The sequence below is a fragment of the Stegastes partitus genome, unplaced genomic scaffold, assembly GCF_000690725.1.
Source record: "Stegastes partitus isolate 25-593 unplaced genomic scaffold, Stegastes_partitus-1.0.2 Scaffold248, whole genome shotgun sequence".
Classification (NCBI taxonomy): Eukaryota; Metazoa; Chordata; class Actinopteri; family Pomacentridae; genus Stegastes; species Stegastes partitus.
Genome location: NW_007577979.1, coordinates 366773 through 393817, shown reverse-complemented (window position 1 = coordinate 393817; position 27045 = coordinate 366773). Strand labels below are relative to the sequence as shown.

Sequence of the window (27045 nt, the reverse complement as noted above, 5' to 3'; positions counted from 1 at the left end):
GGCCTTCAGTTTTTGTCAAGCCGACTTGCACAAAGAAAACCTGGCTATGTCAAACTTGCTTCGTAGTACAGCCCTCTGGACTCTAACAAGCAAATGAGCAGTGTTCGTCCGTCTTGCGCATTATTTTATGGATTGTATGGTAAATGTAGTTGACCAAAGGCGCTAAGATAAACAAACCAAAAGCACTCAGGAAGATGCGTCGCTCCGCGCACGCAGGTTTCCATGGAGACGCGGGGGTGGGTGTTACACCCACCGGAAACCGTCTCTGCAATGCCAGCAGAAAATGAAAGGAAGCAAATGTAATATCAATTTTATTGGGTTTATTTTTCATGTATCATCCTGCACGTAGATGTGTTAAAAATCATAATCGTGCGGATCCTTGTGGAGATATCCGGTGGAATGACTGGAATCCTGTACGCGCGGCTCGATCAAGCAGTGCGCCGACTGTGCAGGAAACATCTCACCGGCCCGGAGTAGGCTGTGGTGGAGAAGGCAGAGCGGTCCTGCCCCCTTCAATGACCAATCTTGAGTGCCAGCGATAAAGTCTTCGCTGGCGACACTGTGACCATGGAAGACTACCATGATATCCTTAAGTAATATTACCGCCGAGCCCGTACTGTGACGGTTTCAATATGTGCGACCGGCGGTGCTCCTTGAGGCTCCCAGTTGCCTGATAGTAACGTTTCAGGCCTGCTTTTTCCATCTGGAAATTTCTTGGCAGGGGAAAGCAGGCCAGCTAGCACCGCTAGCGTTAGCCTTTTCAGCGCTGCATCTCTGGGCTTTGATGGTGCAGCTTTTTCCATGACCACGCCACTGACGTCGATGTCTAATAATTCGAGGACCTTATAACTTCAAAAAGTGTTTTATGGGATTCATATCAGCGAAAGAGAAGCGGGCCTAAGCCAAAATGGTGAACTGGAGGCGGCTGCTGCGAATGTCCAACCGATCGTTTCTGGCCTTCATATTCTTCTTCTCTATGTCCACCACTTGTCTCTACTTTATTTATGTGGCTCCTGGAATAGGTTAGTCCCCGTCGGTTTACACAAATCCCTTTACAGTGTTACATTTAATGTGATTGTGTCTGGATTATCCTCTTCACTCCAATAAGCTTTACCTGCTGTCTCAGTTCATGCTAACGCTAAACTAGTTAGCTAACAGGCTAACAAGCCTGCAGGTTAAGTTTCACCCTAGGCCACGGTGTCTAGCCATCCTTGTTTATTATGAGATTATAACGAGCCTCATCAGTTTTGCATTGACTTGTGGGTTTTAAAATTGCTTGAATATTGGCGCCTTGGCCTGAGTTGATGTTCTGATATTCACTTTAGCTAGCGATGCACTGTTGGTTTATGAATGAATGAACCGTGGACTTTAGAGCTCACGGCAATTTCTGCCGACTTAACCAGGTGACCTGAATCTACACAGCTACAGGGATAGGTTCAGCCTGCTTATGATTAGGACTTAGACATCTACTTTTACTGGCAAATGGGCCAAAATGTTCAGTATTCACCATCTCCAAATGGGCCCCGTTTATTTCAATTTCGATGTAAAATTTATCAGTGTATCAGCGTTGTGGCTTGTTCGTAAAAAAAGAAGTCTGTAAAATAGCCTGTTATGCCGAACTTACCTCTAGCAGTGTATTGTAATTGCACATTGCATGCTGATTATAAGTAGGCACCATGTGATTATGTATGCCTTGGCTAGACTTCATTCCTTATGTACAATACAGTGTAGGAATGCTTCTGCAGCCACACCAGAAATATGAGTGGGGATATTTACCTCCACTTTTAATGAATGTTGATGATGAAATCATGCTTGGTTGCCAAACTCAAGTTCATATGTTTTGGTCCTCCAAATGTAAAAGATTTACCCAGTGCTGTTTTGTTACCTATTACCACAGGTGGATGTAAAATAACACTTCAAAAAGTGCTGAAATATTGCTTTGGAGGCCTAGTTACTTTAAAGATAAAGATAAACTTTACTGATCCCACAGTGGGGAAAGTTCACCGTTAGCACCTAGAGTACTATGGCTGCACAATTTCAAACTCATGATCAGATGTTACTCTATACATGTGTACATACTACTTATTACATTTCATTGGTCAAATCTTCAACATGCCATTGAAGTATTGATATTACAAAGATCCAGATTTCAGATGTTTTGTGTGGACAGTGGCGCATCAACACTCAACAATGAATCTGCATTTTAGCAATAGCCTTTGCCTTCAAGACCACAGGCCATACTTTTGCCAAAGTTCTAAAGGAAATACATCTAATCGTCTCATCTGCACAGCGGTTTGTCCCTGTTTTATATCACAGCCATTAGCCATAGATTTCAGAGCAGTGTCCACTTTTAGTGCAATAGTATACTGAAGTTTCTGCTGTGGTGTAAGCACACAAGCATGACTTCTCAAATATACACTGCCAGCATCTGTACTGCTGCTGCTACCATGTGTAATGTACAAACATAGGGATGAGTGACAAAAATGAAATAGGGAGTGGAGGAGCACAATAAATGCAGATTTCTCCTTATAGCACATGAGGACTTTGGATCTATTGTTAAACAGTAACTGAAAACACTAAATGATGGAACATGTCTCAGAGGAATACTGTTCATCATCCAGTAGACCTTAACACATGCTAGATCTCTGATAATGAGCACTGGAGCTGCTAAACCAAGGCTTGTGCGGGCCCAGCTCCTTCGTCAGACTGTTTATGCTGGTTTTTGTCAGCCCTCAGTACTTTGCATATGATTTGAACTGCAGCCAATGTAAGTAATGTGTGCAAAATGTATAGTCGAGAGAGGCCAACAATCTTTTTCAGTCAGATAGGTTTGTGAAATTTCTGAATGTCTGATTTCTTAGCCAGTGTTGTACTCCTTGATTTAGAAAGGGAAAGTGCATCATAGACACATACCCATTAGACACATGTCTTATAGTGATGAGATAAAATGTGCAGCACCAACGATTCTTCTTATTTTCTAAAGTACCGTAACCGAACCGTTAATGTTGCAGCTTATCAATCCTGTAGTATTTAAATATTTCTCTCTGGGGCTCATTTCATACCAGGGCTCGGTACCCATCCCTAGAAATGAGGTTCTAAAGCTAAACTCCTGGCTAGATGGTGAATAGAGCATGAAATGGAGGGATTGGCATGATTCACAGACAATGCAAAACTATATGCTATGCTGTCCACATCAGGCACCACACGGCGAAATGTCAGGTTGGGATGTGTGAAACACACAGACAGAGCCCCTAGAGTTCAGCTGAGCTGACTTGTGCAATGTTGACAAAAGCAGACTGATGTCGACTAATGACATGCATAGAAGTTACTCTGACTGACGACTAAAGTCTACTTGCTGGAGGCTGACTTCCCCAACATATGTACTTGGGTACATCATCCAACCCCTACTTGGGATTGCATACAAAATATTTAAATATCATATTTACCTTTCAGAATTATCTGCCGTGTTTTCTTTGACCGCGAACTGAGGATGACTGTGTCTGTTTTAGTGAAAATTTTTACTGTAGTTTATCAGCAAGTCATTTTTTTTTTTTGGTCAGAATACAGTCTTCTCTTCTGCTGTCTGGCTTACTTTGACCTGCCTGTCGTCTGTCACCTACTCACCAACCAGGACCATCTAGCCTAAAATTATGGGTGAATTGAAATATGAAAGAAAAGTGAAGCTTTTATAAAAAGTCATGTCTTTCAGCACTTTGAGCAGCATTTTTTAAGAAAAATTCAGGCTTTTATCTTTAATGGTCCCTGAGATATTGTAATTCAAACATAGTTTCAAATTTCCATGTCCGAAAAAATGTGCCAAAAGTGGGTTGACAGGTAATTTTTGGAAAAAAAAAAAAGTATCTTGAAAAATACTTGATTTCATAATCTAAAATTCAAAAATGTCTTCACACATATCCATAGTTTATGACAAACTCAGACAAGTCAGAGATGGTGAAATAGAAAAAAAAATTGATGATTTGAGATGGAATGACCCATGGGGAAACTTTTTACTTCCGAAAATCTGACTTTTAGATTTTAGCTTTTGTAAATTCTGTGACAGGAATTGTTTGGTTTAGAAGACGTATCAAACTGCAAGTCCTGAAATTTATGCTGAGCTGGGCTCGTCTAATGTTGCAATTTATTGGAGAAAATGTTTCCACTCAACGTTCAAGGTTGGCACCCTGACACCCTCATACACTTTCATGACCATGGCTCACTGCAGGAACCGGTATGTTTCCTGGCTAGGCTGTATGGTGGCAGACATGTAGTGCATGTATCAATTTATCTGTTCACCATGTAGCACTAGAGAGAGATAAATGTACATTTGAAAATGTGGTGCAAGAGCTTTGTTGAAATTTTGTAGGCGGTGCTATAAAGCCATTTTATCACACCTATGCCCAAGTATCATAAGAAATAAACTTTTACCACTTCTGACATGTTTCACATGTTTTGGGTATTTTCAAACATTTTTTACTTCTGAATAATGGCGTACTGTTGCCATAGTGACAGTGTTACATGAAAACTGACATACTTCTCTAAAATTCACAAGCTTGATAATACATCATCATGAAGGTGTTAACTCCTTTCTGACCAAAATGGAAGAAGATGTGGTTAACCTGCAAAGCAAATTTTCGTTTCCAGCAGGTGGTGCTCGCTTTGTCATGGCAACAGCATTGAATGAAAAGTGCAAATTCTGATTCTGAAGTTCAAAGTCTTGATGACACTTACCAAGTAGGACTTTGCCATGCATAATTTTGTAGGAGGAGTTTGTTAAAATATTTGTGCTGGAAATGGTAAAACTTTCCTAATATGGATAGCTTCGAAATAGCTGACATCCTGTGGGACTTCAGGCAGATCTCTAAGAGCCTCATATTATACATAATAAATATACATTTAATAAATGTGTTAAGCACTGTATGTAGATATATATAAAGACTTTACACCACTTCTAATTATACAAAGTTTCTTGAGTTTACAGCACCTTTAGCATCTCATGAATGGGATTCATTTGTTATAATCTTTATAATGACAATACTCAATAATAAAAGGTTGTGTGGACATAACACTGTGTTAAAGCCAAATATACATATTAGAGAAACCGGTATGTCATTTGTGTAGGCTCCACAGTGATTTACAGTGATTTAATTATAGTTGTGTACTGTTATGCCCCAAAGTGGGATGTACACGCCCTGTTTCTGGGTGAGGCAGAGAACGTTTTGAGGTACCCTGGTACCTGTGCAACTCGCTTTAGGAAAGTCTACATGTAGGAAACACTTATGCTAACCATAGATTATTGAGCCAGTGCAGTTATTAATTTCAGTGAAAAAAGAAGGCAAAATGAATTGTTGAATCCTTTTGAGAAAATTGTCAGCAAAACATCTGTCTAAGTAGTGTATAGTTGAAAATGATACCATGGATGTAGTAGGTCGTAATTATTGTAGCAATATAGGCAAATAATCACAAGTAGTTTGTGTTTTGATTGATTTTATTTCCTCACATGTACCAAGAAAATTAAGCTGAATTTAAAACTTCCATTCTGAGAAAAAGTTGCAGTGTAGCACAGGTCAGGCTCAGCTATGGACACAGAGCTAAGTTAGCTTTCATTTCCTGTAACCATTGTGGATGCATCACAAGCTGTCCGAGTTTAGCAGACGTCTTTGTAATGTTTCTTTGCAAGTGCATGACAAATAAAGACCCATCTGAACAGTGAATGATAATTGAAAGAATGTTGCGCTGCATGGCTTTTCATCTTCAGTAGTTTACATTAGCTAGCTATACAAAAGGATTCACTGCGCCCGTTAGAGGCTTCAGGGCATCAGTTGGATATTGTGACATTGTGAGTCAGCCACTGCACCTTAAATGTTTAATGACAAATTGTTTTTATTGGCTCTCTTATGACACATTGTATTTATGTAACTAAGTATATGTACTCAAGTACTGCACTGAAGTAGGCCTTCAGTTTTGTGTACTTGTACTTTACTAATTCCATTTTATGCTACTTCAGTTCCACAACATTTCAGAGATAAATATTTCTATTCCACTTCTACCTATTTTACAGCTTTATTTTCTCGTTACTTCTAAGTTGAACATTTTACACAATGAATAACATAAGGTTTTTGAATACAACACATTGTTAGAGATTAATTTGTTTTCCATCCTTTTTAACTTTCAACAAGCAGCATTTATTTGGGCTCACCTTTCAAATACAAGTACATAAGTAAAATAAGCTGTTTACAGCTCCACCAAATCAGGATTTTTCCCTCGAAACTGTTCACATGGTTTCATTTCAATAAATGGTGCTATGATGACATGGCTTGCCAAAAATCAAAGATGAGAGAAAAAGTCCAAAACCCCAAAACAGATTTGTGATTAGAACTTTATTTATTCTTACCTCTCCCATTATCATGTGACGAGTCCTCATTATTTGCTGTTCCTGTATACAAAACTGGATGTAAAATAGTTGAAGATACCTACAACAGTAACATGCTGATGCCACACTGATGCTTCACTAATAATAATGTCGCATCAGTCAGGGGGACCAAACCAGGACTTCTGCTGCTGATACTTATGTACTTAAAGTAGGATTTTTCATTCAAGACTTTTGCTTGTAATGGAGTATATTTTTTACATTGCTGTACTGGTATTTTTACTTCAGTGCCAGAGCACTTTAAAACCAAAACCATATAGTATTAAACCCCTTTGGCAGGCATGCACCCCATTCCTTTAATCTGACTGCAAATGATTGTGTCTGCATCATGTCTGAATGTGCTTGCTGCTCGCTTTTTCCTAACAGTTGCGCTGGCAGTCAAACCAGGTAGAAACCATGTCTATCATGGCAATCTTGACTTTCGAATGTTTTTTATAAATCTGAATTTTCTATAATGGAATCATTAAAAGCCATGGGTGTTTGTCACAAAAAACAATGATGCAATTTGGTTTCTTTAATAGATTTTTTTATAGGTCTTCTGAAAATATGACAAAATCTGCTGGTCAAAATTATACATACAACAACTTACATTGTCAATTTTGGTGATGTAAAAAGTTGTGTTAATCAAATTTTCATCATGCCTCTAAACTACATGGGAGTGATTACGTTTCACTACAACTGCCTACAGCTCTGAGCCAGTTTTAATAGGGATCACCTGATAGACTGGATGAATGGATCTGACAAAGTAACACTGTGAACATTTTTTCACCTCAGACAGATGAGCTGTCACAGTTACAAACGGAAATGTTTTGTTACATCGCGACCATCATCAGGTTTTACTGCCATTCATTTAGATTTTAGTCTGCCAATGTAATATTATGTACTGTAAATCATGGTAGGATGTGTGTTATATAATATATTAATATCATGTGATAGGAGGGACATTAATGTAAAAGTGGCCTGTGTCTGAATAACAGAGTGCCGTCGCTTTAATGGATTGATGAAGCCAGCAATTTTCCATATCCCATGTCTGAAAAAGGCTTTATCCAGAGCAACACAGCTATTTCCCCTTGAGCAAGCACTTGACTTGACCAGTAGGAGAAAAAAAAACTTCCCTTTACTGTGGGATATATGAAGGAATCTCTGAATAACCAGACTCGGGGTGAGCAGACTGATAGAATAGCAGAGAGAAAAGATGATTTCTGAGAAACAAAAAACAGTGAATGGTTGTTTGGATCAGCAACTCCAGATCACAAACATGCAGCTTCACAGCCAGAGCTAAATACAGAAAGGGGCAGAGAAATAGAAGATTAATATGCACAAATGTGGTGGTGAAACTGAAGCATCTTCTTGTTAAGTTGTGTTTAACAGAAGGTGAGGGCATTCCATAGTTGTTGCTACAGTAAAACAAATATGAGTAATGCAGTAGTCAGACTAAAGTTACTTTTTCTGTTTTTTTTTTTTCCCAACAGCCAACACATACTTCTTCATGGTGCAGGCTCAAGGCATCATGTTGAGGGACAATGTGAGGACCATTGGCCAGATGATCAGATTGTACACTAACAAAAACAGTACACTCAATGGGACAGGTAAGCAATGCACACATGCACGCTTTTTACTGTATGGGAGATTGTCTTGCAGGTTATACGGGCTAAAAGCAAAGATTCTATGTGCATTTTAGACTTTAAAGGTCATAGGGCTGTAGCAGGGTGGGTGCAAATTGCCAGTTGCAGCGTGTGGATGGACTCCAAATAGTGCCGTATACAGCAACTTGACTAAATTTACTTTCTTCTGCTCAGGGGGTGTGGTTGTGTGTATGTATGTATGTGTACACATATATACACTCCTGATCAAAATCTTAAGACCAGTTTAAAAAAATGCATGAATTTGCATTTTGCACTGTTGGATCTTAGGAAGGTTCTAAGTAGAGCTTCAAAATACAAAAAGAAGACATGGGAACAAGAAACCAAAAGTTGTGAGCAGTCAGTTTATTGAAAACAACAATTTAACTCAAATTGGCTGTTCTTAAGATTTTTATCAGGAGTGTATATATGTATACACATACATACATACTTACATACATGCATACATACACACTACACACACCAGTATGCATTGCATGTGAAAATCATTCAGTTTAGCCAGCTGTGCACAAAAAGCTTTTTAAGTGTTCAACTGATGACAAGTTAACTGACACTGTTAGTCAGGAGTGGTTTGAAAAGACAGTGGTCAGAGGTCAGGTAGCATACCCACTACACAGACACTCCTATGACCATGTTACTTTCGTTTTCTTGATGTTGAGGCTTAATGCAGTCAAAGCCTTTTGTCTTTGGAGACAGGGAGCAATAGCTGATGTCTCTGCTACTTTTGATTGGTTACTTTCCCCATCTACAGTCTCTGGCCTGTCTCCTACCCTATGTCAGAGGATAAGAGTTTCTTAATGTGTTTGCTATAGCTTTCAGAAGGCTAGTTTTCCCATTTCTAAATACTAAGATGATAACAGAGAAACTTGCCACAATCCATTTCGTTCCATTTGTTTATTACTTAGTAAATATGTAAACACTTGAAAGCCAAGCACATTCTCATGGATCTATCCAGCCTGTTCTTCTGGGAATTCTCTATCAATGATGGGTTCTATTCATCTCTGAATGATCTTGACTAAAACTTTACTGATGTGGGAGATAAGTGCAATAGTTCTGTAATTGCAACATTCCAAATACCTTGACATATCTTTGTTATGATCTTGATGGCTTCATCACCTCCAGCTTTTCTTCTATTGGTATGTAATCAGGTCCTGAAGCTTTTCCATCTGATGTATCTTTGATTGCCTGCCGAACTACAGTGTCAGGAATGCAAGAGCTCTATTTCAAAATCCATCCATTGTCTATACACTGCTTCATCCTCACTAGGCTTGCAGGGGGCTGGAGTCTATCCTCGCTGACTTAGGGCGAAGGCAGGGGACACCCTGGACAGGTCACCAGTCTGTCACAGGGCCACGTATAGAGACAGACAACCAAGCACACTCACAGTCACACCTACGGACAATTTAGAATCAATTGTGAATGTTCAGAGTTGCTTGTACATTTGAGGTGGGTTCCCTCCATCTGTTGTTGACATTACCTTCTCTGTGAAGTCTTTGCCATTGTCATTTTTTGGGTTTGCTCTGATGATTGGTTCCACAATTAGCCCCTGGCAGTGTCTTGGCTACTTGAACTGCAGTTTTCCATCTACTGCTACGCGTTATATGGTCAATTTGACTTTGGCACTGTTTGTTTGGAGCAATTTGTGTGTAAAACAATTTGTGTTGCTGGAAGTTTGTATTGGTTATATTTACCATCATTTCTGGACTATTGAGTGCACCTGAATATAAGCCGCACCCGCTAACTTTAAAAAGAAAACAAGCTTTGTACATATATAGGCCGCACTTGTCTATAAGTTGCAGATGTCCACGTTGTAACATGAGATATTTAATAAGAAAGATTTTTTTAAACTTTTAATTAAATACTTACCAGTAACATATACAAATACAGACAGTAAATGCTATTTTCCGAACAATGCCTGTAACACGGCTGGTTAAGAAAATAAAAAATACAGTAGCCTATTAGGAAGAGTCATTGATCGCTATCTTCATCTTCCTCGTGGACTGTAAAACCACTAAAGTCGTCTTCTTCAGTGTCAGAATTGAACAGCCTCAGAATTACTTTGTCACATGCTTCCTCAGTCTCTCTTTCGTTGTCGCTCTCAATGTCACTTTCGTCTCGAGGCAAATTCGTAAAAATCATAAAAATCCATAAATTAGCTGCATCATTGTTTAAGCTGCAGTCTTCAAAGCATGTGAAACAAGTAGCAGCTTATAGTCTGGAAATTACGGTAGGTTGTTTCCAGCACAGAATTCAGTTCTCTCTCCAGCTCTGTTGCGCTCTCTGAGCCTATACTTTCCAACTATGCCGGGTATTTCTCCTTCTCCAACCTTTGCATTCATATCACCTATGATGACCATGAGGTCTCCCTTTGCTGTGGAATATACGACTTGTTGAAGTTGCTCATAGACTTCCTCAATGTCCTCTTCTGCTTCAGTTGTTGGAGCATACACCTGAACGATGGCTACATAACCAGGATGTCTCTTCAATCTGACAGTAACCATTCTGTCATTTACTGGGTTGTATCCCAGCCGTAATTTCATTAAATCATTGTGCAGTATCGCTGCTACTCCATTTCTTCTTTCTGTGCTGTTCCCTGAATAGTACACTGTATAGTCATCAGGAGAATATGTCCCACTCCAGTCCATTTTAGCTCTATTCCTACAACTTCAATATTGGTTTTCACAAGTTCCGGCTTACCCATTTCCAAACTTCTCACATTCCATGTTCTAATGGTATGGATCTTAGCAAAGCTAGTGTTCTTCTTTGTACATCTGATGGACTTCCTTGTGGGTTTAGTTTAGCTACATTGTTACATCAAGTCAAATCAGGTTTATTGTCATTTTGCTGTACATACACAGTAGTACAGGCAAGATGAGAGAGTGTTTCATCAGGATTATTCAACAATATATGGATGTGAAAACAGTTATAATAAGTCTGTAAAACAATAAAACAAATAATCGTGATAATTAATCATGATTTCAATATTTATCAAAATAATCGTGATTATCATTTTGGCCATAATCATGCAGCCCTAATATCTGTAGTTATGCTAAGAAATACAAACTCTGGTACATGTATTAACTCCAACAGTCCCACAATAAACAAAAGAAATTGGTATAATAAGCCCTGAATAACAGAAGTGGTTAACCCTAGTTACACAGTAGGGGGCGCTGTAAGAAGTAAAGTTAGTATGTTTGCAAGGAGACAGTGACAGTTTCATTGGTTTACATTGTAAATGGAATTCTGATGACTGGAAAGTTTTGACGGGGATTTGTTTCACAAAGATCCCAGAGCCAGCACCCAAATCGGAGAACAATTAAGATTTACTTCAATTGAAGCTCAGTTTTCTTTGAGGAGGGGTTATTTAAGAGAGAGGGCAGGGGTTTGTGTGAAATCATTATAAAATCTGATTGTAAACTACAGAAAATAATGTTCTTATATTTAAGACCAAACAACAATACTAAAGGAACCTTATGTATAAAGTACAGGATTTCCCTCTAAGTGTAGTGGATAAAGATATAAAATAGCACAAAATACAGTAAAAGTGTCTGAAATCTGTATTTTAGAACAGATTTTTCACAGCAGTTTGATTTCAAAATAACTCATAACTAATGTACATGATGGAGTGACTTGTTCACTTAACATTGGTACAGCTGCTGAAAACAGCTGTTCAGCTGGAACCAATGTCCACAAACACAGACATAGCAAATGTATCAGTCCATTCTGCCAGTATTTATGCCACTTCTAAAATGTATTTACACTCAGAGCAGAGCATTGCAGATACTCTTCATCACTCTTTGTTTGAATGTTGTTGGAAATGTGTAGGCAGAGTCCTGCTGCTCCTGAATGTTAGCAACTGCAGTTGCTCTCTGCTGACAGACACTCAGCTCCTGGCCTGTGTTAGCATTTGAAAATCAAAGTTTAGTGTAGGACAAGCCTCAGGTATGTAGCAAAGCTGGAAAGCAACCAGACACTTTTTACAGCTTTGCACTGCAGAGTTCTCCAACATTACTGCCACAGTTAGCAGTTACACAGCAGGGAGGTGACCTCATTTAATAAAATCCTTGTGGATGGTCAGAAAACACACCTCGAACTCTATCAGATTAAAGAGTAGGAGGCTCCATCTAGTGGCCTAGCTCTGTACTACAGCTAATTTACAATATATTTGCATGTTGCATATGCATGCATGTCCCTCGTCTTCTACCTTATTGGTTAATATGTATTTTAATTAATTTAATTATTAAGAACAATAAATCCATTAATAGTTTAATAATTAATGACATCCCTAGTGGGTATGATCAACAACAAGTCTGAACAGTCATCAAACAAGCTCAGAAAATGACTGTAATTCAAGATCAGGCAAAGACAACATTTGCAGTTTGCTATCATAAAACAAAATCACCCGAATCGCAAACATTAGAAAGTAGTCTGAAGGCATTAAAGTGACGGTAATGTTTTCTGAGTTTCAAAACAAATCCAGTTTACATTCCGTTTTCCAAGTACGCTGTTATCCAGTAATCAGTCAATGTTCAGTTATGCCTGATTGCGGCTGTTTTTGCTTCAGATTATCCTGATGGCAGTAACTCCAGTGAATACCTGGCCCAGCCAACCACGTACCTCCCTGAAAACTTCACCTATGTCCAGAACCTCCCTTGTCCAGAACGATTACCTTCTATGAGTGAGTAGAATGATACTTAAGACCAGAAAAGTTTTTTTCAGGGGGCCAATGACATCAGTAAATCATTCAAGGTTTTAGTTTATCTTTGTGTTCGCTTGTAAAGTGATATATTTTGTTGTTGTTTATTATTGATGCTGATGTGCTGGTTGAATAACCTCTCGGCTCTAAAACTTTCAACAGAGGGCCTTATGGAAGTAAACATGACAGAGATCCCTATGGAGGAGATAGAAGTAAAGTTCTCCAAGTTTTTTGACATTGAGTTTGGGGGCCATTGGAAACCAAAGGACTGCAGACCTCGTTGGAAGGTGGGTTTTTACATTTTATAAGTTGCGTAATTGTATATCGTATGGAAAAACACAAATATAAGTCGTCGTACAGATGAATGCCTTTAAAAAATCTGCTTTTAGCAAGCAATTGGCCAAAATGGTAAGAAAAAATTTCAAGGGGGCACCTCCGACCAAGTCAAACTCATGAGGGGCAGCTATCTGCCTTGACTGACTGGGGTGAGACAGAGAGACAAAAGATGAGCATAGGGCAAAAACAAACAAACAATGAGCAGATTCGTTGAGTCAGTAACTGCAGATCAGAAGTATGTGTTGATTCTAATTTTTATATCTGTAGGTGGCCATCCTGATTCCATTTAGAAACCGCCATGAACATCTCCCCATCCTCTTCCAACACCTCATCCCCATGCTTCAGAGACAGCGGCTGCAGTTTGCCTTCTACGTCATTGAACAGGTACGTCTGTTGTTTGTATGATTTCTTTATTACTTTACGCACAATCATCCAAAACCTGGAAAAGGTGAAGTTTATAAAATTGCTTTCCAGGTCTTGGAAAGCACTTCTTGTCTCTTGCTTAACCTGGAAACTTGACATATTTGACAGTGAATCTCTCCCTGATATAGCTTATTAACACCAGGAAGAATGTAAATGGTGAAATAAATAATAAACGTTCATTTTATATAAAGCTTCTGTCTTTGTCTTTACAGTTTAATGAAGTGTGAGTAGGATCACTTTGAAATTACTTCAAATAGGGTGCAGAAGCTGATTACCTGTTCAGTATGTGCAACTTAACTAGATAGAGACATGATGTTTATGTGAACTGTGCACCATATGAGCTTAAAATAGAAGAACATGCAAGCCTTGAGTGAGCTGCTAACTTGAATAGACACAAGCTTCCTAAATTGACAGGCTGTGATGGCTGTGGTACTGTCATAAAGATGTGACTCTCACTTGTTCAGTGCCCAGGCTGCTGTGGTGGTGTATTGTGTCATCAAAAGGTTTTAATCAGCTTGAATTGCCCCAGGGGTCAAATACATTTAAAAATAAAAAAATAAAATAATGGAATTGAATTGGAATGGAGGATCATAACTTGTGAGTCTGCAGGTACCACTGAGAGAATAATAATAACAGTAATAACAAACTTTATTGATATAGCATTTTTCAAAACAGGGTTACAAAGTGCTGTACAGATTTAAAGAGAAGTACAAGGAAAACAACATTAAACAACATTAAAAGAAATAAAAAGCAAAAAATATATAAATAAATAAAAAATGGTGAAGGTGAAACACATAAAGCATGAAAGACAATAAAACAATATAAAAATCTATAAGAAAAATAAAACCCAGTAAAAGAAGACAATTAGAAGACAATAAAGGAAGGAATAAAACAGTTAGAAGATAAAATGTACTGCCCTTAATACTGCCATCAAACGGAGTAAAAGTCCACTCATAAAACAACTCCTGTAAAAGCACATCTGTAAAAATGTGTTTTTAGAAGAGTTTTAAAGGAGGATAAAGCACTTGCAGATCTGATCTCCTCAGGGAGACTGTTCCAGAGGGTGGGGGCTCTTACAGAAAAGGCCCGGTCACCTTTGGTCCTCAGCCTGAGAAGAAACAACAGTTTTCACAGTGGAAGAGTTGCAAGTCTCCAAAATCAGAAAAGGTGCACCAGGACAGGAGTGCATCAGGAATATAATTGTTGTTTTTCTCCACAGTGATTTGCACTCCCTCAGGGTCAAACTGTCAAGGCAGAGTTCTACTCTAATGGCCTGAGGTGTCTGACAGACAACCTTCTACACAAACAACCTGAAATGTGGCACAATGGCATGTGGGTGCCTCAATGTGCTGTGTGCCCTGTTACACCACAATGATCACACACAGGGTTTTTTTTTTTTTTGTCACAACAGCACAATCATCACTTCCCACAAATCCTACTTGCTAGATTTGGCTCTCTGTGACTCTCCTCTTCTCCATAAATACAATTCAAGCTGATGGTCATCGTTTTGACACAGCTTAAGAGATTCAGGGCCCACTGGAAATGGTGCTCGACATTTTCACACCTTGTACAAAACATCTTCAGGCCACACTTTACAAGACCAGCAGACCCTCTGGACTTGCACCTCTCCTCTGCCATTTTACAAAAGCTTATTTCAGATCCTGAATTATAAATGTAATTAGGAACAGTGCAATTCTTCTGTACATGTTTTTTCAAGTTTTTTCAGACGCTGAGAGACAGATGTTGACCCGTTTTTGGTTTGTGTGTAATTTTTTTAATCAAGCTGTTTTTCCTATTTATTTGTAATATGCAGTATTCATACATGAACTGGTTTATTAAAAAAACAATATCACATTATTAATAACAATAGTTTTCCAATATCTGTATTTTTGACTACATCACAGTGTACAACTTCATGTCAGACATTAAATTGATTTTCATTGCACTTATTGATGTTTCACTGTTAGCTTTTCACCAGACCAAACTCCTCTAGTGTGTGTATAATCCAAAATTTTGTTTTAATTGCCTTGAATCATTACTTTGGTCAGGAGACATTCATAAAATGAAGTGTTGATATCACTGCAGTACATTGTCACTTATAATGTATATTGAGCTATTGCCCTGTCCTGTTTTATGTGAATGTAGTTGGGAATTATCGTGGTTAATTTAGTACATAGACATGGTCATGAGCACTGGTTAGGAGTTATGGTAATATTGTATAAACGCTGCTAATGGGTCACACCAAGGTCATTGAACGCATATCTATGTTTAGAGTGGGAGCCAGCCCTTCAACAGAGCCATGCTGTTCAATGTCGGATTCCTGGAGGCCATGAAGGACTTAGACTGGGACTGCTTTATTTTCCATGACGTTGACCATATCCCTGAGAATGACCGAAACTACTACGGCTGTGGTCAAATGCCACGCCACTTTGCTGCCAAGTTGGACAAATACATGTACATGTAAGTGTGTGATTAAAATGTATACTATAAATGGGTAAGAAAAAATTTGCTGTAGATGTAATATGGAAACAAGATTTTAAGGTCATTACGACAGATATTTTGTCCAATGGCACATGTGAAAACAATCAGACTAGAGGGTAGACATATATGCTGTATATGTTTGGACATGCAGGGACTGATCTGAATTGTTCAGACCTTCATTTAACTTGTGTTTGTTGTAATTTCACAGTCTTCCATACAGCGAGTTCTTTGGTGGTGTGAGTGGACTCACTGTGGAGCAGTTCCGCAAGATCAATGGCTTTCCCAATGCCTTCTGGGGGTGGGGAGGGGAGGATGATGACTTGTGGAACAGGTGAGTCTACTGGGGTTTGGAGATTCAGATCCCTTCATTTGGTTACCCTGTTGGATGCGTCTTTATGTTGGTAGCTACTGAGGAGGGAACGTATTTTCACCACAAGCACAAGCTGTATGACCTTAAGAGTGCATCCACGATAGGACCAGGCAGGGGTGGCACAAGCCATCTCACTGATTTCAATGAAACTTGGCCAGTTTGAAGGGGTCCACCCAAAACTACTTCAATCTAAGTTTTAGTTTTATTTGATCAAAGACGGGGGTAGTTGGTCACCCCCTTTTTTTTTTTTTTTTTTTTTTTTTTTTTTTTTTTTTTTTTTTACAAAAATGACCAGATGATTCCAGTTTTTTCTGAATTTCTGAAGAATGTGGAGTTAATCCTCCTTCTTCATTATCCATTTCTTTGTGAAAAGCAGCAGTTACATTATGCCCAGAGCATAATACTACCACCACCTTTGTTGATGCTAGGGATGGTGTTCTGGGGGTTAAAGGCCTCACCTTCTGTTGTCCAAACATATTTTTAGTCATTGTGGCCAAATAGCTACATTTTTGTCTCATCTGACCTCCAGAAGGCTGTTTTTTGGTAAATGTGATCAAAATTGATATGTAAATATATTTTTTACAAGACATGTTTCAATGGTTCTATATAGAAAATATTACAAGTTAGACTTCTAAGAATCATTGTAAACTCAAGACTGCCATGATACACATGGCCTTTACAAGTGTATGTAAACTATGACTGCACATGAATATTTTCTTGGCAGGTCTTTGCATCTACTCCTCTGTAGTTCACAACTGTAGGTCTGTAGTTGGCTAAAAGACTTGGATCAAGACATTCAATAGAGCAGTCTAAAAAGACTGTGGTCTGTACCCTGTTAAAAAGGATATAGTAAATGAATCAGATTGAATATTGAAGCAGTAATTAAAAGGAGAAAATATGTTTATGGTTTTGATAATTGTTCAAGTCAGCTGAGAGAGATCCACAGGAAAGGAGTAGTTTGAATATGAATCAGATCTCAAAGATGATCCTAAAGCCTCTGTTACAGTTAGAGGAAGGATATGAGGATTTTTTTCTTTAACAGTTTCACTTTATTTGTAAAGAGGCTCATGAAGTCATGAGGTCAGGGAATGCACTGCCCAACAGAGCTGTGACTGTCAGTCTGGCTGCAGTGCTGAAAAGAAGCTTAGGGTTGTTTTTGTTTCCTACTTGTAATGATGAATAATATGCAGTCTTGGCATTATAGAGGACTTTTTTTTTTTTTTTAAATATGTTGTTAGATTGTCTTCCTAAATTTGTGGAATGTGACTTCCATTTCAGCCTTTGTAATGTCTGCTTTAAAGTGAGCAGTTGTAAAGTTTCCAGAGTAGCTTGCCTCTTATTCACTGCCTTCTTTTTCAGAGGGTCAACATAGACTATTTAATAGTGGCACTACCGCCATGGTTGCTGCCTGGAACTGGCACTTCTGTCATTTCATGTGTCAGAAAATAATGTTTTTAACAGCTTAATTGTTCAGACCTAATGTTAAACAAGTATATCTGACGGTAGATATTTCTCAGATTTCTGTCAGCAAGGTGTTGGCACAACAGGGTTGATATGCTCATAAAAAAAGCTGTAGATAATAACGCAGACTAATTTCTCCTCAGGGTTCACTATGCTGACCTGAATGTCACACGGCCAGAGGGAGAGATCGGCAAGTACAAGTCAATTCCTCACCACCACAGAGGAGAAGTACAGTTTCTTGGGAGGTAAAGCTGCTTTTTTTTATCTTACATTTACAAAAAGTCCCACCCCTTAAGAGTGGAAAAAAAGAATGGTAAATGGTCTGCACTTATATAGTGCTTTTCTACCAAGAGTGTACCACTCAAAGTGTTTTACAATGCGTTTCTCATTCACCCATTCACACACATAAGTGGCGACAGCGCTGCCATGCCAGGTACTGCCTACCATCAGGAGCAACTTTGGGTTCAGTGTCTTGCCCAAGGACACTTTGACATGTGAAGGGGTTGGAGAATGAAGAGACCTTTTTTTCGTTGCCAATGCTCAGCTTTCTAGCAAGTTTATCAGCAATAATTTTGCCATGGTTCTTGCAGCAAAATAAAAACCACCAACTGTATGTTGTATTTTATATAACACAGCAACACAAAAACAAGATCAGGGTAAATACATTGCAGAAAATCCATCCAGTCCAACAGCACATGTTGGAAGTACGTTGTTTACACAAAAAAACAATCTAGATTACACTAGCAGGCTACGATAAATTAGGTGTTGGTCATAACCAGCTGTACGAGCTCCTGCCAGCCTGTGTGTGTCCAAAATACGTGCAAAATGGTACATGTCACGCAAGTCCGTCTTGGAAAATTTTGAGGTCGCAGACAGCCCGTAAGCACGTAGGGAGGATCTTTGACATGTCAAAAAGATTCTACGAATTCTCTGCGAACAGTGATGCAGCAAGTGTAACTTGCTCCCCCTGCAAGGAGGTTGCGAGTGAGACGTGCAAATTTTTAAGGCACCGTGGGAAGAAAATCCGTGGTCTAAGACACACGTCGCACTCAATAAGGGAGCAAGTGCCTCTTGTGTGTAAAGCATGGTACACACACTCACAAGTCATGACAGCGTGGGGTGACAGTGGGCGCCCATCACACCATGCCAGGAATATAAAGGCACACTCATGGCGCACGCTCACGTTTCGCCAGTGATTGTCGATTGCATTATTGCTTCAAACAAATAATGGATATACCATATTACAATCAGTTTTGTATTGCTTTAAGTAAATCTGCCTTTGCAAACAATTTCATTTTAATGTCTGACGCAGCGGCATGATTTTATACAAATACAGGTGAAAAGATTAAAGACAAGAGCAGCAGCGTGACAAAGTCAGATTATTAAACTGAATTAATCTAATAAAATAAAACAAACATTAAAAAAGAAATCTTTTTTTCTTTGATTATGTTATTTCAAAAGCCTTTTATACAGATGTACAGTTCAGGACCCTGGACAGCACAGCGCTACCTGGCGCAGCTGCATGTCTCAAGTGCAAGGGCCGTTTCTTTTGTCACTGCCTCAATATGAATGGATGAAAACACCGCATCTGATCACACTCATTGTTTATCATCAATGGCACAGCGGCCAAAAGTTTTCACACTCACAGAAAACAAGCAGCATTTTCTTACATTTCAGACACACACACACAGCCCAACTGTTGGCTTTATTGCTGATGACATAACGTTAACGTTTTTCAAGAAGTGATGATTAGCATATATGTATATCAGTGTTAGAGCTAGTTCGTGTCTCTGTTAGAGGAGCGGGTCGGCTCACTGGAGATTCTGCTGGCCGGTATCAGCTGCAAGTCAGTACCGGGGCTGACAGTGACACTGCAGGTGGGCTGTCACCACCAAGTTGTCAGGATCTGTGTGTGTGCTACACGAAACATGAAATCATATTTATTTTCATCATCATTTGTTATGAAATTTTAACTTTTGTCCTGAAATCAGATCTTTTTTTATCGCCCTGGGATGACGGGACGTACTTAAGCTCAAACCCTGTCAGTGTGTTTACAGAATTTACAAGACAGCAAAACACCTGATCGCCGAAGTGTCTCTGTTTTGTTTTTTGCTTTTGTTTTTTGAAAATCACGCCAAACTGACGTATGCTGTCAGTACGTCATCACAAGCCGTGAGGCAAGTGTGATGGACTTTCTCTGTGCTTTCCATTCTCTTTAGAAGTGGTGAGTGCATGCCATGTATGTAGATGGCAAGACAAACTCTAGAAGTGAGTACAATTTCCACAGCAATCGCACGTTGCAATTAAACAGACATCTCACGTGCGACTTGCAAGGCAGACTTGCTCCTCTCTTACGCATTTCTGACGGAGCCCTTGCAACCTTTCCTCTACCTCTACGACCTCCACAGCCTCCACTGGACCCAAAATTCGCAGAGGACGTACCATCCCAAAAGTCGTGCATCCGGTTGTTACGGAGGCCTTAGTTGTATGTACTGTTATTTAAAACAACCCACAAGTTACAAGAAACTAAAGTCATGAAAAGTCAAAAATATGCACTATTTTGTATTTTGTCAACAAACTAGTCCCTGTATATTGATGGAATGCATCACAGCTCAGATGCCAACTACAGAGCAGACCAGATTTGGCATTTGCTGTCCTGTGTCTTTGTAGTGAGGTGCTCATTTTCACTTTAAGAAATACATCATTTGAATGGTAAACTGTTGCTACTCTTGTTAGCCTCATAGCTAGCTAATGCCATGACTTGCCAGTTAAAGGCAGCGAAGAAACAGCTAATGTACAGCATTGTACTAATTTTGCCAAAATTGAAAATGTTATATATATTGACAACTTGCATGTCACAGATTTTGATTTGGAAATGCATGTCAGACCTTCGCCGAAGCAGCTCCATAGAACTGTTAATAATAAACAGATAATGTTTCAGCTGCATTGTTCCTCTCCAGCGTGTCTGACAGAACAGTTGTAGAACAGTGGTGTTAGTCTATACAACTGTCTACTGCACTAGTGCAATGGTTACTGTGTGATTAAAAATGTGCTGCCGCAACCAAAAAATATGTATTATGCTCCATGTTGTTTTCTGTGTTTTATATGCACAATAACCTTCATTGTGTATTGGGCTGTGAGCACTGCCAAAACGTGGATGACCTACGCTCACCACTGTATCTGAACGCCACCTGTGTAGACACAGGCAGTGCACTCGCTGCTGCAGCTGCTCTGCTATAGTTGCAACTCATGCTATGCTTTCTTTTGGAAGGATGTTCCAGGGATCACTGCACTAACACAAAAAATACACATGCACATTGATACAAGTTAACAGCAATGAAAGCTGAGAAACTCCTCATGTTCCCTTCTCCTTTTTTTGTCTGTTTCTGCAAAGGTTTTTTTTTTTTGAGTCAGTTTACTGCATTATACATGCCAGCAACAGCAGTGGCGTAAGCTGTTGTTTTTGGGTTATATATCCACCTGCCCATTCTATTGTCATGATGTTGCTTCAATGAAAGGGAATTTCTGATTGGATTTTGGTGTCCAGTGTTGAAGGTCACTGTGGCTTCACGAAGTGTGTTTTTGGCCATAACTCAAGGACTCGCACATTAATGACAAAATGAACACAAATACCTAATAGCATAACATGATGAAAAGTATTTCCACCTTGAAACTGCAGTGTTCCCATGACAGTCGTGAGGGGGACACTTCCAGCCCGGAGGAGCGCTCTGACGGGGTGGAAGTGGCCAGAATGTACAAGCAGTACTTGGCTGCTGATGCTAGTTTAGGATAGCGGTCACACTTCTGTTTCCACCGTTGGTGGCAGCAGCAGCAGTGTCACTCCCTTGCCGCCGCCGCCACCACGCTCGCTGCGTGTGATGTCGTTGTCCTCTTCTGTGCATGTGGAACACTTTTGGGTCGTATGAAGTTCACACAGCAGATCACATACAAGTCGCATTTAATTAGAAATGTAAACGAACTCACAAAAAATCTGATTTCACAAAAAAATCTGAATTGAGCATTAAGTCCTGCAGTCTGAATGTAGCCAGTCTGTCAGATTGTTAAGTCAATATGCCATTATCCTTATTTGTGACATGAAATGTCATATCGGAGTCGGAATCCAAGGCTGTCGCTATGTTAAGGCTATTTTTCATGGGTTCCATTTGTTTTTCCTAAAAACCTGTCAGATAGCAAGGTTTTTGGATTGTTAAGGGTCAGATTATCGAGTCACGACTGTAATTGTGTCAACTGTCAGGGTGGGCCTTTCTATTTCATTATTTTTCTTTAAAATTAGGCTTTGGCTCAAACTTTTTAAACATGTCAAACATATTTTAAAAAATACACATATTTTCATAGATATGTTTGGAGAACCACTTTAAAACTCCAGAACTGTGTTCTAATTGGATTATTAGCTATGTTTAGCAATATTTTTGTTTCTGTGATGCAACCTCTCAAACCTGCCCAATCAGTTATGAAAATCAAACAAAAAAAACAACAACTTCATTTCAGATTTGTGACCTAGTACTTTATATTATAAAGTATTCTATATGTTTTGTTGTGTGTTATTATGACATGCAACTGCATGTGTTTCAGAGTATGTCACTATCTGACCTCTGCATAATCAGTTTTTGTTGAAATGGTTTCAAAGATGGGATTTTTCACAGTGACTTTATTTTGAAAAATATTTCAACTTTTGAATGATGAGAAATAAGATATGCTACTCAAACATATCCTCAAAATTTTGATTTCACAATGTCTTTGATGTATCAATCTAAAATTGAATAAATACTCTTCATAAATATCCATTATTTATGCTTTAAAAAAATTAGAATAATCAGAGATGTGCCAGCATACCTCCTTGCTGCTTAACCTTGTTCCTTATGTCCATAGAGAACACCTCCATTTTTAACTACCCTTGAAAGTTTAGATTCTTAACTCAAAACACACCATTGTCTTATGTGATAAATGTGACAGAGATGATGCAGCACACTCTTAGGGGTCTACTCAGATTTGGTATTCAGCAGAGCACTAAATGTGGATCAGTCCGCTGCTCAATATAATTCCTGACAAATGCTCTGTTGTTCTCTTGGAATAATGTTATGATGATGAAAACTACAGTAATCAACACTGTCACAAAATTATTGAGTCTTTGTTAAAATTTCGCAATATGTATTTCAAGGCAGGCGACATGGTGGTTGTTAGCACTGTCGCCTCACAGCAAGAAGGTCGCCGGTTCCCCTCCTGGTGAGGACACCTGGAATCTTTCTGTGTGGAGTTTGCATGTTCTCCCCGTGCGGCGTGGGTTCTCTCCAGGTTCTCCGGCTTCTTCCCACAGTCCAAAAACATGTTGAAGTTAATTGGTGATTCTAAATTGTCCGTAGGTGTGAATGTGAGTGTGCTTGGTTGTCTGTCTCTAAGTGTAGGCCTGTGATAGACTGGCGACCGACCAGGGTGTCCCCTGCCTTCGGCCTGAGCCAGCTGGGATAGGCTCCAGCCCCTTCGCGACCCTATTGAAGATTAAGGGGTGTATAAATTATAGATGGATGGACATTTGAAGGTTTTTTTTTGTAATAATTAAAGACAGTAGTATTGAACTAGAGCTCAACCTTGCTGAAACACTACCAGTTTGTGTTCGAACAGAGTGGTAACATTCTGTAGAGAAAAGTGTGTGTCCTACAGGAATGCAGAGGCAGAACAGATGGAGTGCATAAATATTGACATTAGACCTGTGTCTCTGTGTTTTTATAGGTATAAACTGTTGAGGTATTCCAAAGAGCGACAACACTTGGATGGCCTCAACAACCTCCATTACAGCCCCCATGTCTCCCTCAGCAGCCTCTACAAGAACATCTCGGTGGACCTGTACCCTGAGCTTGCCCCTATTACAGACTACTGAATTGCTCCAACCAACCCTTCCGCACTCCCCCAGCTCACCCAGCACCCCTCCGGCCTGGCATCCTGGAGGAACAGGCTTGGAGGGATGGAGGTGCGCCATATACTGCTGCCAAGAAATCTTACTGTGGATAAAAAAGAAAATCCAACTTGGAAAAAATACGAAAAAATGAAGAGACCTCAGCAAGTCTCTTAAAGTGAACTGTTGATTGTGTGTGTCAGTTAATCAGCGTGTGTGTGTGTGTGTGTCTGTGTGTCTGTGTGTGTCTGTGTGTGTGTGTGTGCACGCGTGCGCAAATGCGTGCGTAAATGCGTGCATTAGTGTGAGAGAGCAAGAGAGAGTGTTGAATGCATTGCTGCATGTCTTTTTGTTCGTGCTGGCTTAAGTACTACAAGTTGACATGAGTCTTGGTTTCAGCTGGGGGGGCAGCAGCATCTCGACTCTGATGTTTACTGCAAAGCCTTAATGTGGCAGAACCACAGCTCCTTCTGCTCAGCTCCGCATTGCTTCACTTCTGATGTATCACCGTCACCTTACAAGCCAACAGACAAGTTCCTCTCAATTTTTGTTAACATTTGTTTTACGCATATCATTTTGTTAGGTCATAGTATTCCTTTAAAAGGAGGGACACAAGGTCGACATTATTGTTTTTGATGTACTCTTTTTTTTTTTTTTTTTTAAATTTTGATACATGGTATTTATTTTCTTTGATTCAGGATGTTTGAAAAAGCAGTCCTGTCTGTGTCACTGTGTTTGCTGTTTGTTTTGCTGCACTGCTGCTGAATCCGCATGAACATGTATGTAAATATCAACCTCTTAATGCCCGAGCACAGAACACAAATATGTAAATAAGGGCCTTTAAAACCTCGGGCATATTACAGTGATATTCCAGTGGGTTTGATTTTTATTTTGGCAGCTACCATTGTTTTAAAGATTTAATAAGAGTGACTGGTTTCTTCCTAGCAGGAAGCTCTGCTAAAGATAGAAGATGTTTGGCTCAGAAAAGTATCCAAATCTCAAGATTTGACATTATCTTTTGCATGCCTTAATTTATTTTGTTTTCTACATTTTGCTATTTTTAATACTTTTTTTTTTTTTATCAGGTGGAGATGTGTATATTTTTATTTTTGCCTTTTGTTGTGCTTCTTTATTTGAGGTGCATTGTGTGAAAAATATAGAGCTGCTCCTCAGTAGGAGGTGAAGAGTGAATGAGCCTCTCCTTCATGACTTGGATGAAGGAGAAGGGTTGAAAATTAGGAGTGTGTCCACACAACATGCTTTATGTGCAGGTTTATGGTCTCATGTAAGTGTATATTTTGACCCAGATGTGTCTATAATTTTTTTTAATGATTTTTATGCGAGTAATTTTAAGTTCTGGACCACATGATAAAGCTCTTCATTGTACTGTACCATGCACTGAAAAGCGTGGCGATTTGGGCTGGATGCTGTGTGTCTGGACATTAGTGTTGCTGTTTTTTCAAAGCCTGCAAAGCAGTGAGAAGAGCCAGAATGAGAGAACATTGGTGTCAGCTCCTCATAGCTGATGCTACTGCTGTTCTTGAATGGCACACGCTGTGAATACTTTAATTTCCTATAGCTTTGAACATTAGAAAGATGGAGGGAACTGGTAGACATGTTAATCAAATGCTCACTGTTGTGATTTTCTTCTGTGTCTCTAAGTTTTGCATTTGACCATGAATTGTATGTTTGGACATTTTCTTTGTATGTCCTGAAATGTTCAGTTACTGTGGCCATTTTTGACCTGGACCTTAAGTACTTGTTTTTCAATCTTTTTTTCATGGCCTCATGATGAATGCCTCAGAATTCTCTACACACTGTGTGACTTTGTGCTTTGGTTGTCGGTCCAAATTGTGGTCCTACTGTTTAGAGATTAGAGCTTTGATGACCAAAGACATGAGATATTTAGCACCAAATGGTCTTTATAATAGTACTATTAAAGCCCGCACCTGCAAACCAGTGAGTCTGAGTAAGACATGAGACACACACTGTCCAACCCAACACATATGCTCAAATTGGTAACACATTAGCTGTGTATTATATAAGTGCGTCATTGTTAATGTGACAAAATGTTTAAAAAATAAATTGCGGCAAGGCCCTTTATTGATGTTCTGGTATACCCCAGCAGATGGTGTCTGCCTATTATCATGAAACTAAATGTATAGATAGTAGCAGATAGGCAACTGTCTGCTGTGGAGAAACATTGAATGAAAGTTCCAGAACGGCTACAAAGGGAATCTTGTGATGAGATGAGTTGCAAAGAAATAAACTTTAAACCTAGAAACAACAAACAATAATATACAGTTAATACAGTAAAACGTGAGTGACATCGTCATGGAAGATGGTGGGTTGACATGTTATTGCTTGTTTTTGTTTTCAGAAATGAAATTATTTGTCTGTTCATCACTGACAGAAAGTTAATCTGGAGTTATCTTGATCACTGAACAATTCTTGAAGTCAGTTTAAGCATAATGCAAAAAATTTACTCCATCTTTTCAAATTTCAATATATTTTTAATAAAAAAAGGGATTCGTTTGGTGTGTTTAAAAAGCAAAAGTAATTCAGATACATCACATTGTCAGCCCTCTTGCTTTCTGTGTATGTTATACTGATGTGATTGATAAGCATTCTGACTTGCCTCAGCAGTGCCATGACATGAGCACACTAATGGTGACCCAGGTTGTGTTACATCCATCTCTTGTGTCACAGAATGAGCCTGAGATAGCTGCTGTCACACAGTGTGTAGGGTTTGCAATCATGCCAATATTGTTCTCATGACTCTCCTGTTAGTACAAGCAGGCCAATGAAAGCATGTCTTATTTCAGAATGGTGACACAAAAAAATAAAACATTTCGTTGATCCAAGGCCTCTTAACCAAGTATTAATTTGCACCACTTTTTACAAAGGGGCTGTTGTATTTTTGTGTTTAAAGAAACATTTGTTAAGCTTTTATATTTGTGTGACAAAAGACAATGAAAAATATGGTTCAGGTATGAAATGGCCAGAGACTTTTGTCATTACTTTCTGTACTTTAAAAGCATTACATGTCAGTGCACTCGAGGGACTGCCACACAAATGCTGTAAGGACTGCAGGGAAAGCCTTTTGCCACCAATAACCTCCCCCAAAGTCATTAGCATTGCTGAACCACATGCTACAATACAGGCTACTTGTGTACAGCCTCAAACCTCTAACACTTGATATGTGGATCAGATTGCAGAGTTAAGCAGAATCACCAAGCAGATTGATTTCTGAATCTCTCTCTCTCTCTCTCTCTCTCTCTCTCTCTCTCTCTCTCT

At 39.2% G+C, this 27045-nt stretch overlaps 1 protein-coding gene across 1 annotated transcript in view; it reads left to right on the top strand.

The window, feature by feature from the left end:
* Positions 1-419: 419 nt before the first annotated feature.
* b4galt6 (UDP-Gal:betaGlcNAc beta 1,4- galactosyltransferase, polypeptide 6) overlaps positions 420-27045 on the top strand; it is a 27381-nt gene continuing 755 nt past the window's right edge. The window contains exons 1-9 of the mRNA XM_008281863.1: positions 420-1022; positions 7900-8016; positions 12635-12748; positions 12929-13053; positions 13370-13486; positions 15798-15985; positions 16215-16337; positions 17981-18082; positions 23586-27045. The exon at positions 23586-27045 is cut by the window's right edge and continues 755 nt beyond it. Coding sequence (XP_008280085.1) covers positions 908-1022; positions 7900-8016; positions 12635-12748; positions 12929-13053; positions 13370-13486; positions 15798-15985; positions 16215-16337; positions 17981-18082; positions 23586-23733 — 1149 coding nt within the window. The 5' untranslated portion in view covers positions 420-907 and the 3' untranslated portion in view covers positions 23734-27045. The remainder of the gene's footprint in view (positions 1023-7899; positions 8017-12634; positions 12749-12928; positions 13054-13369; positions 13487-15797; positions 15986-16214; positions 16338-17980; positions 18083-23585) is intronic.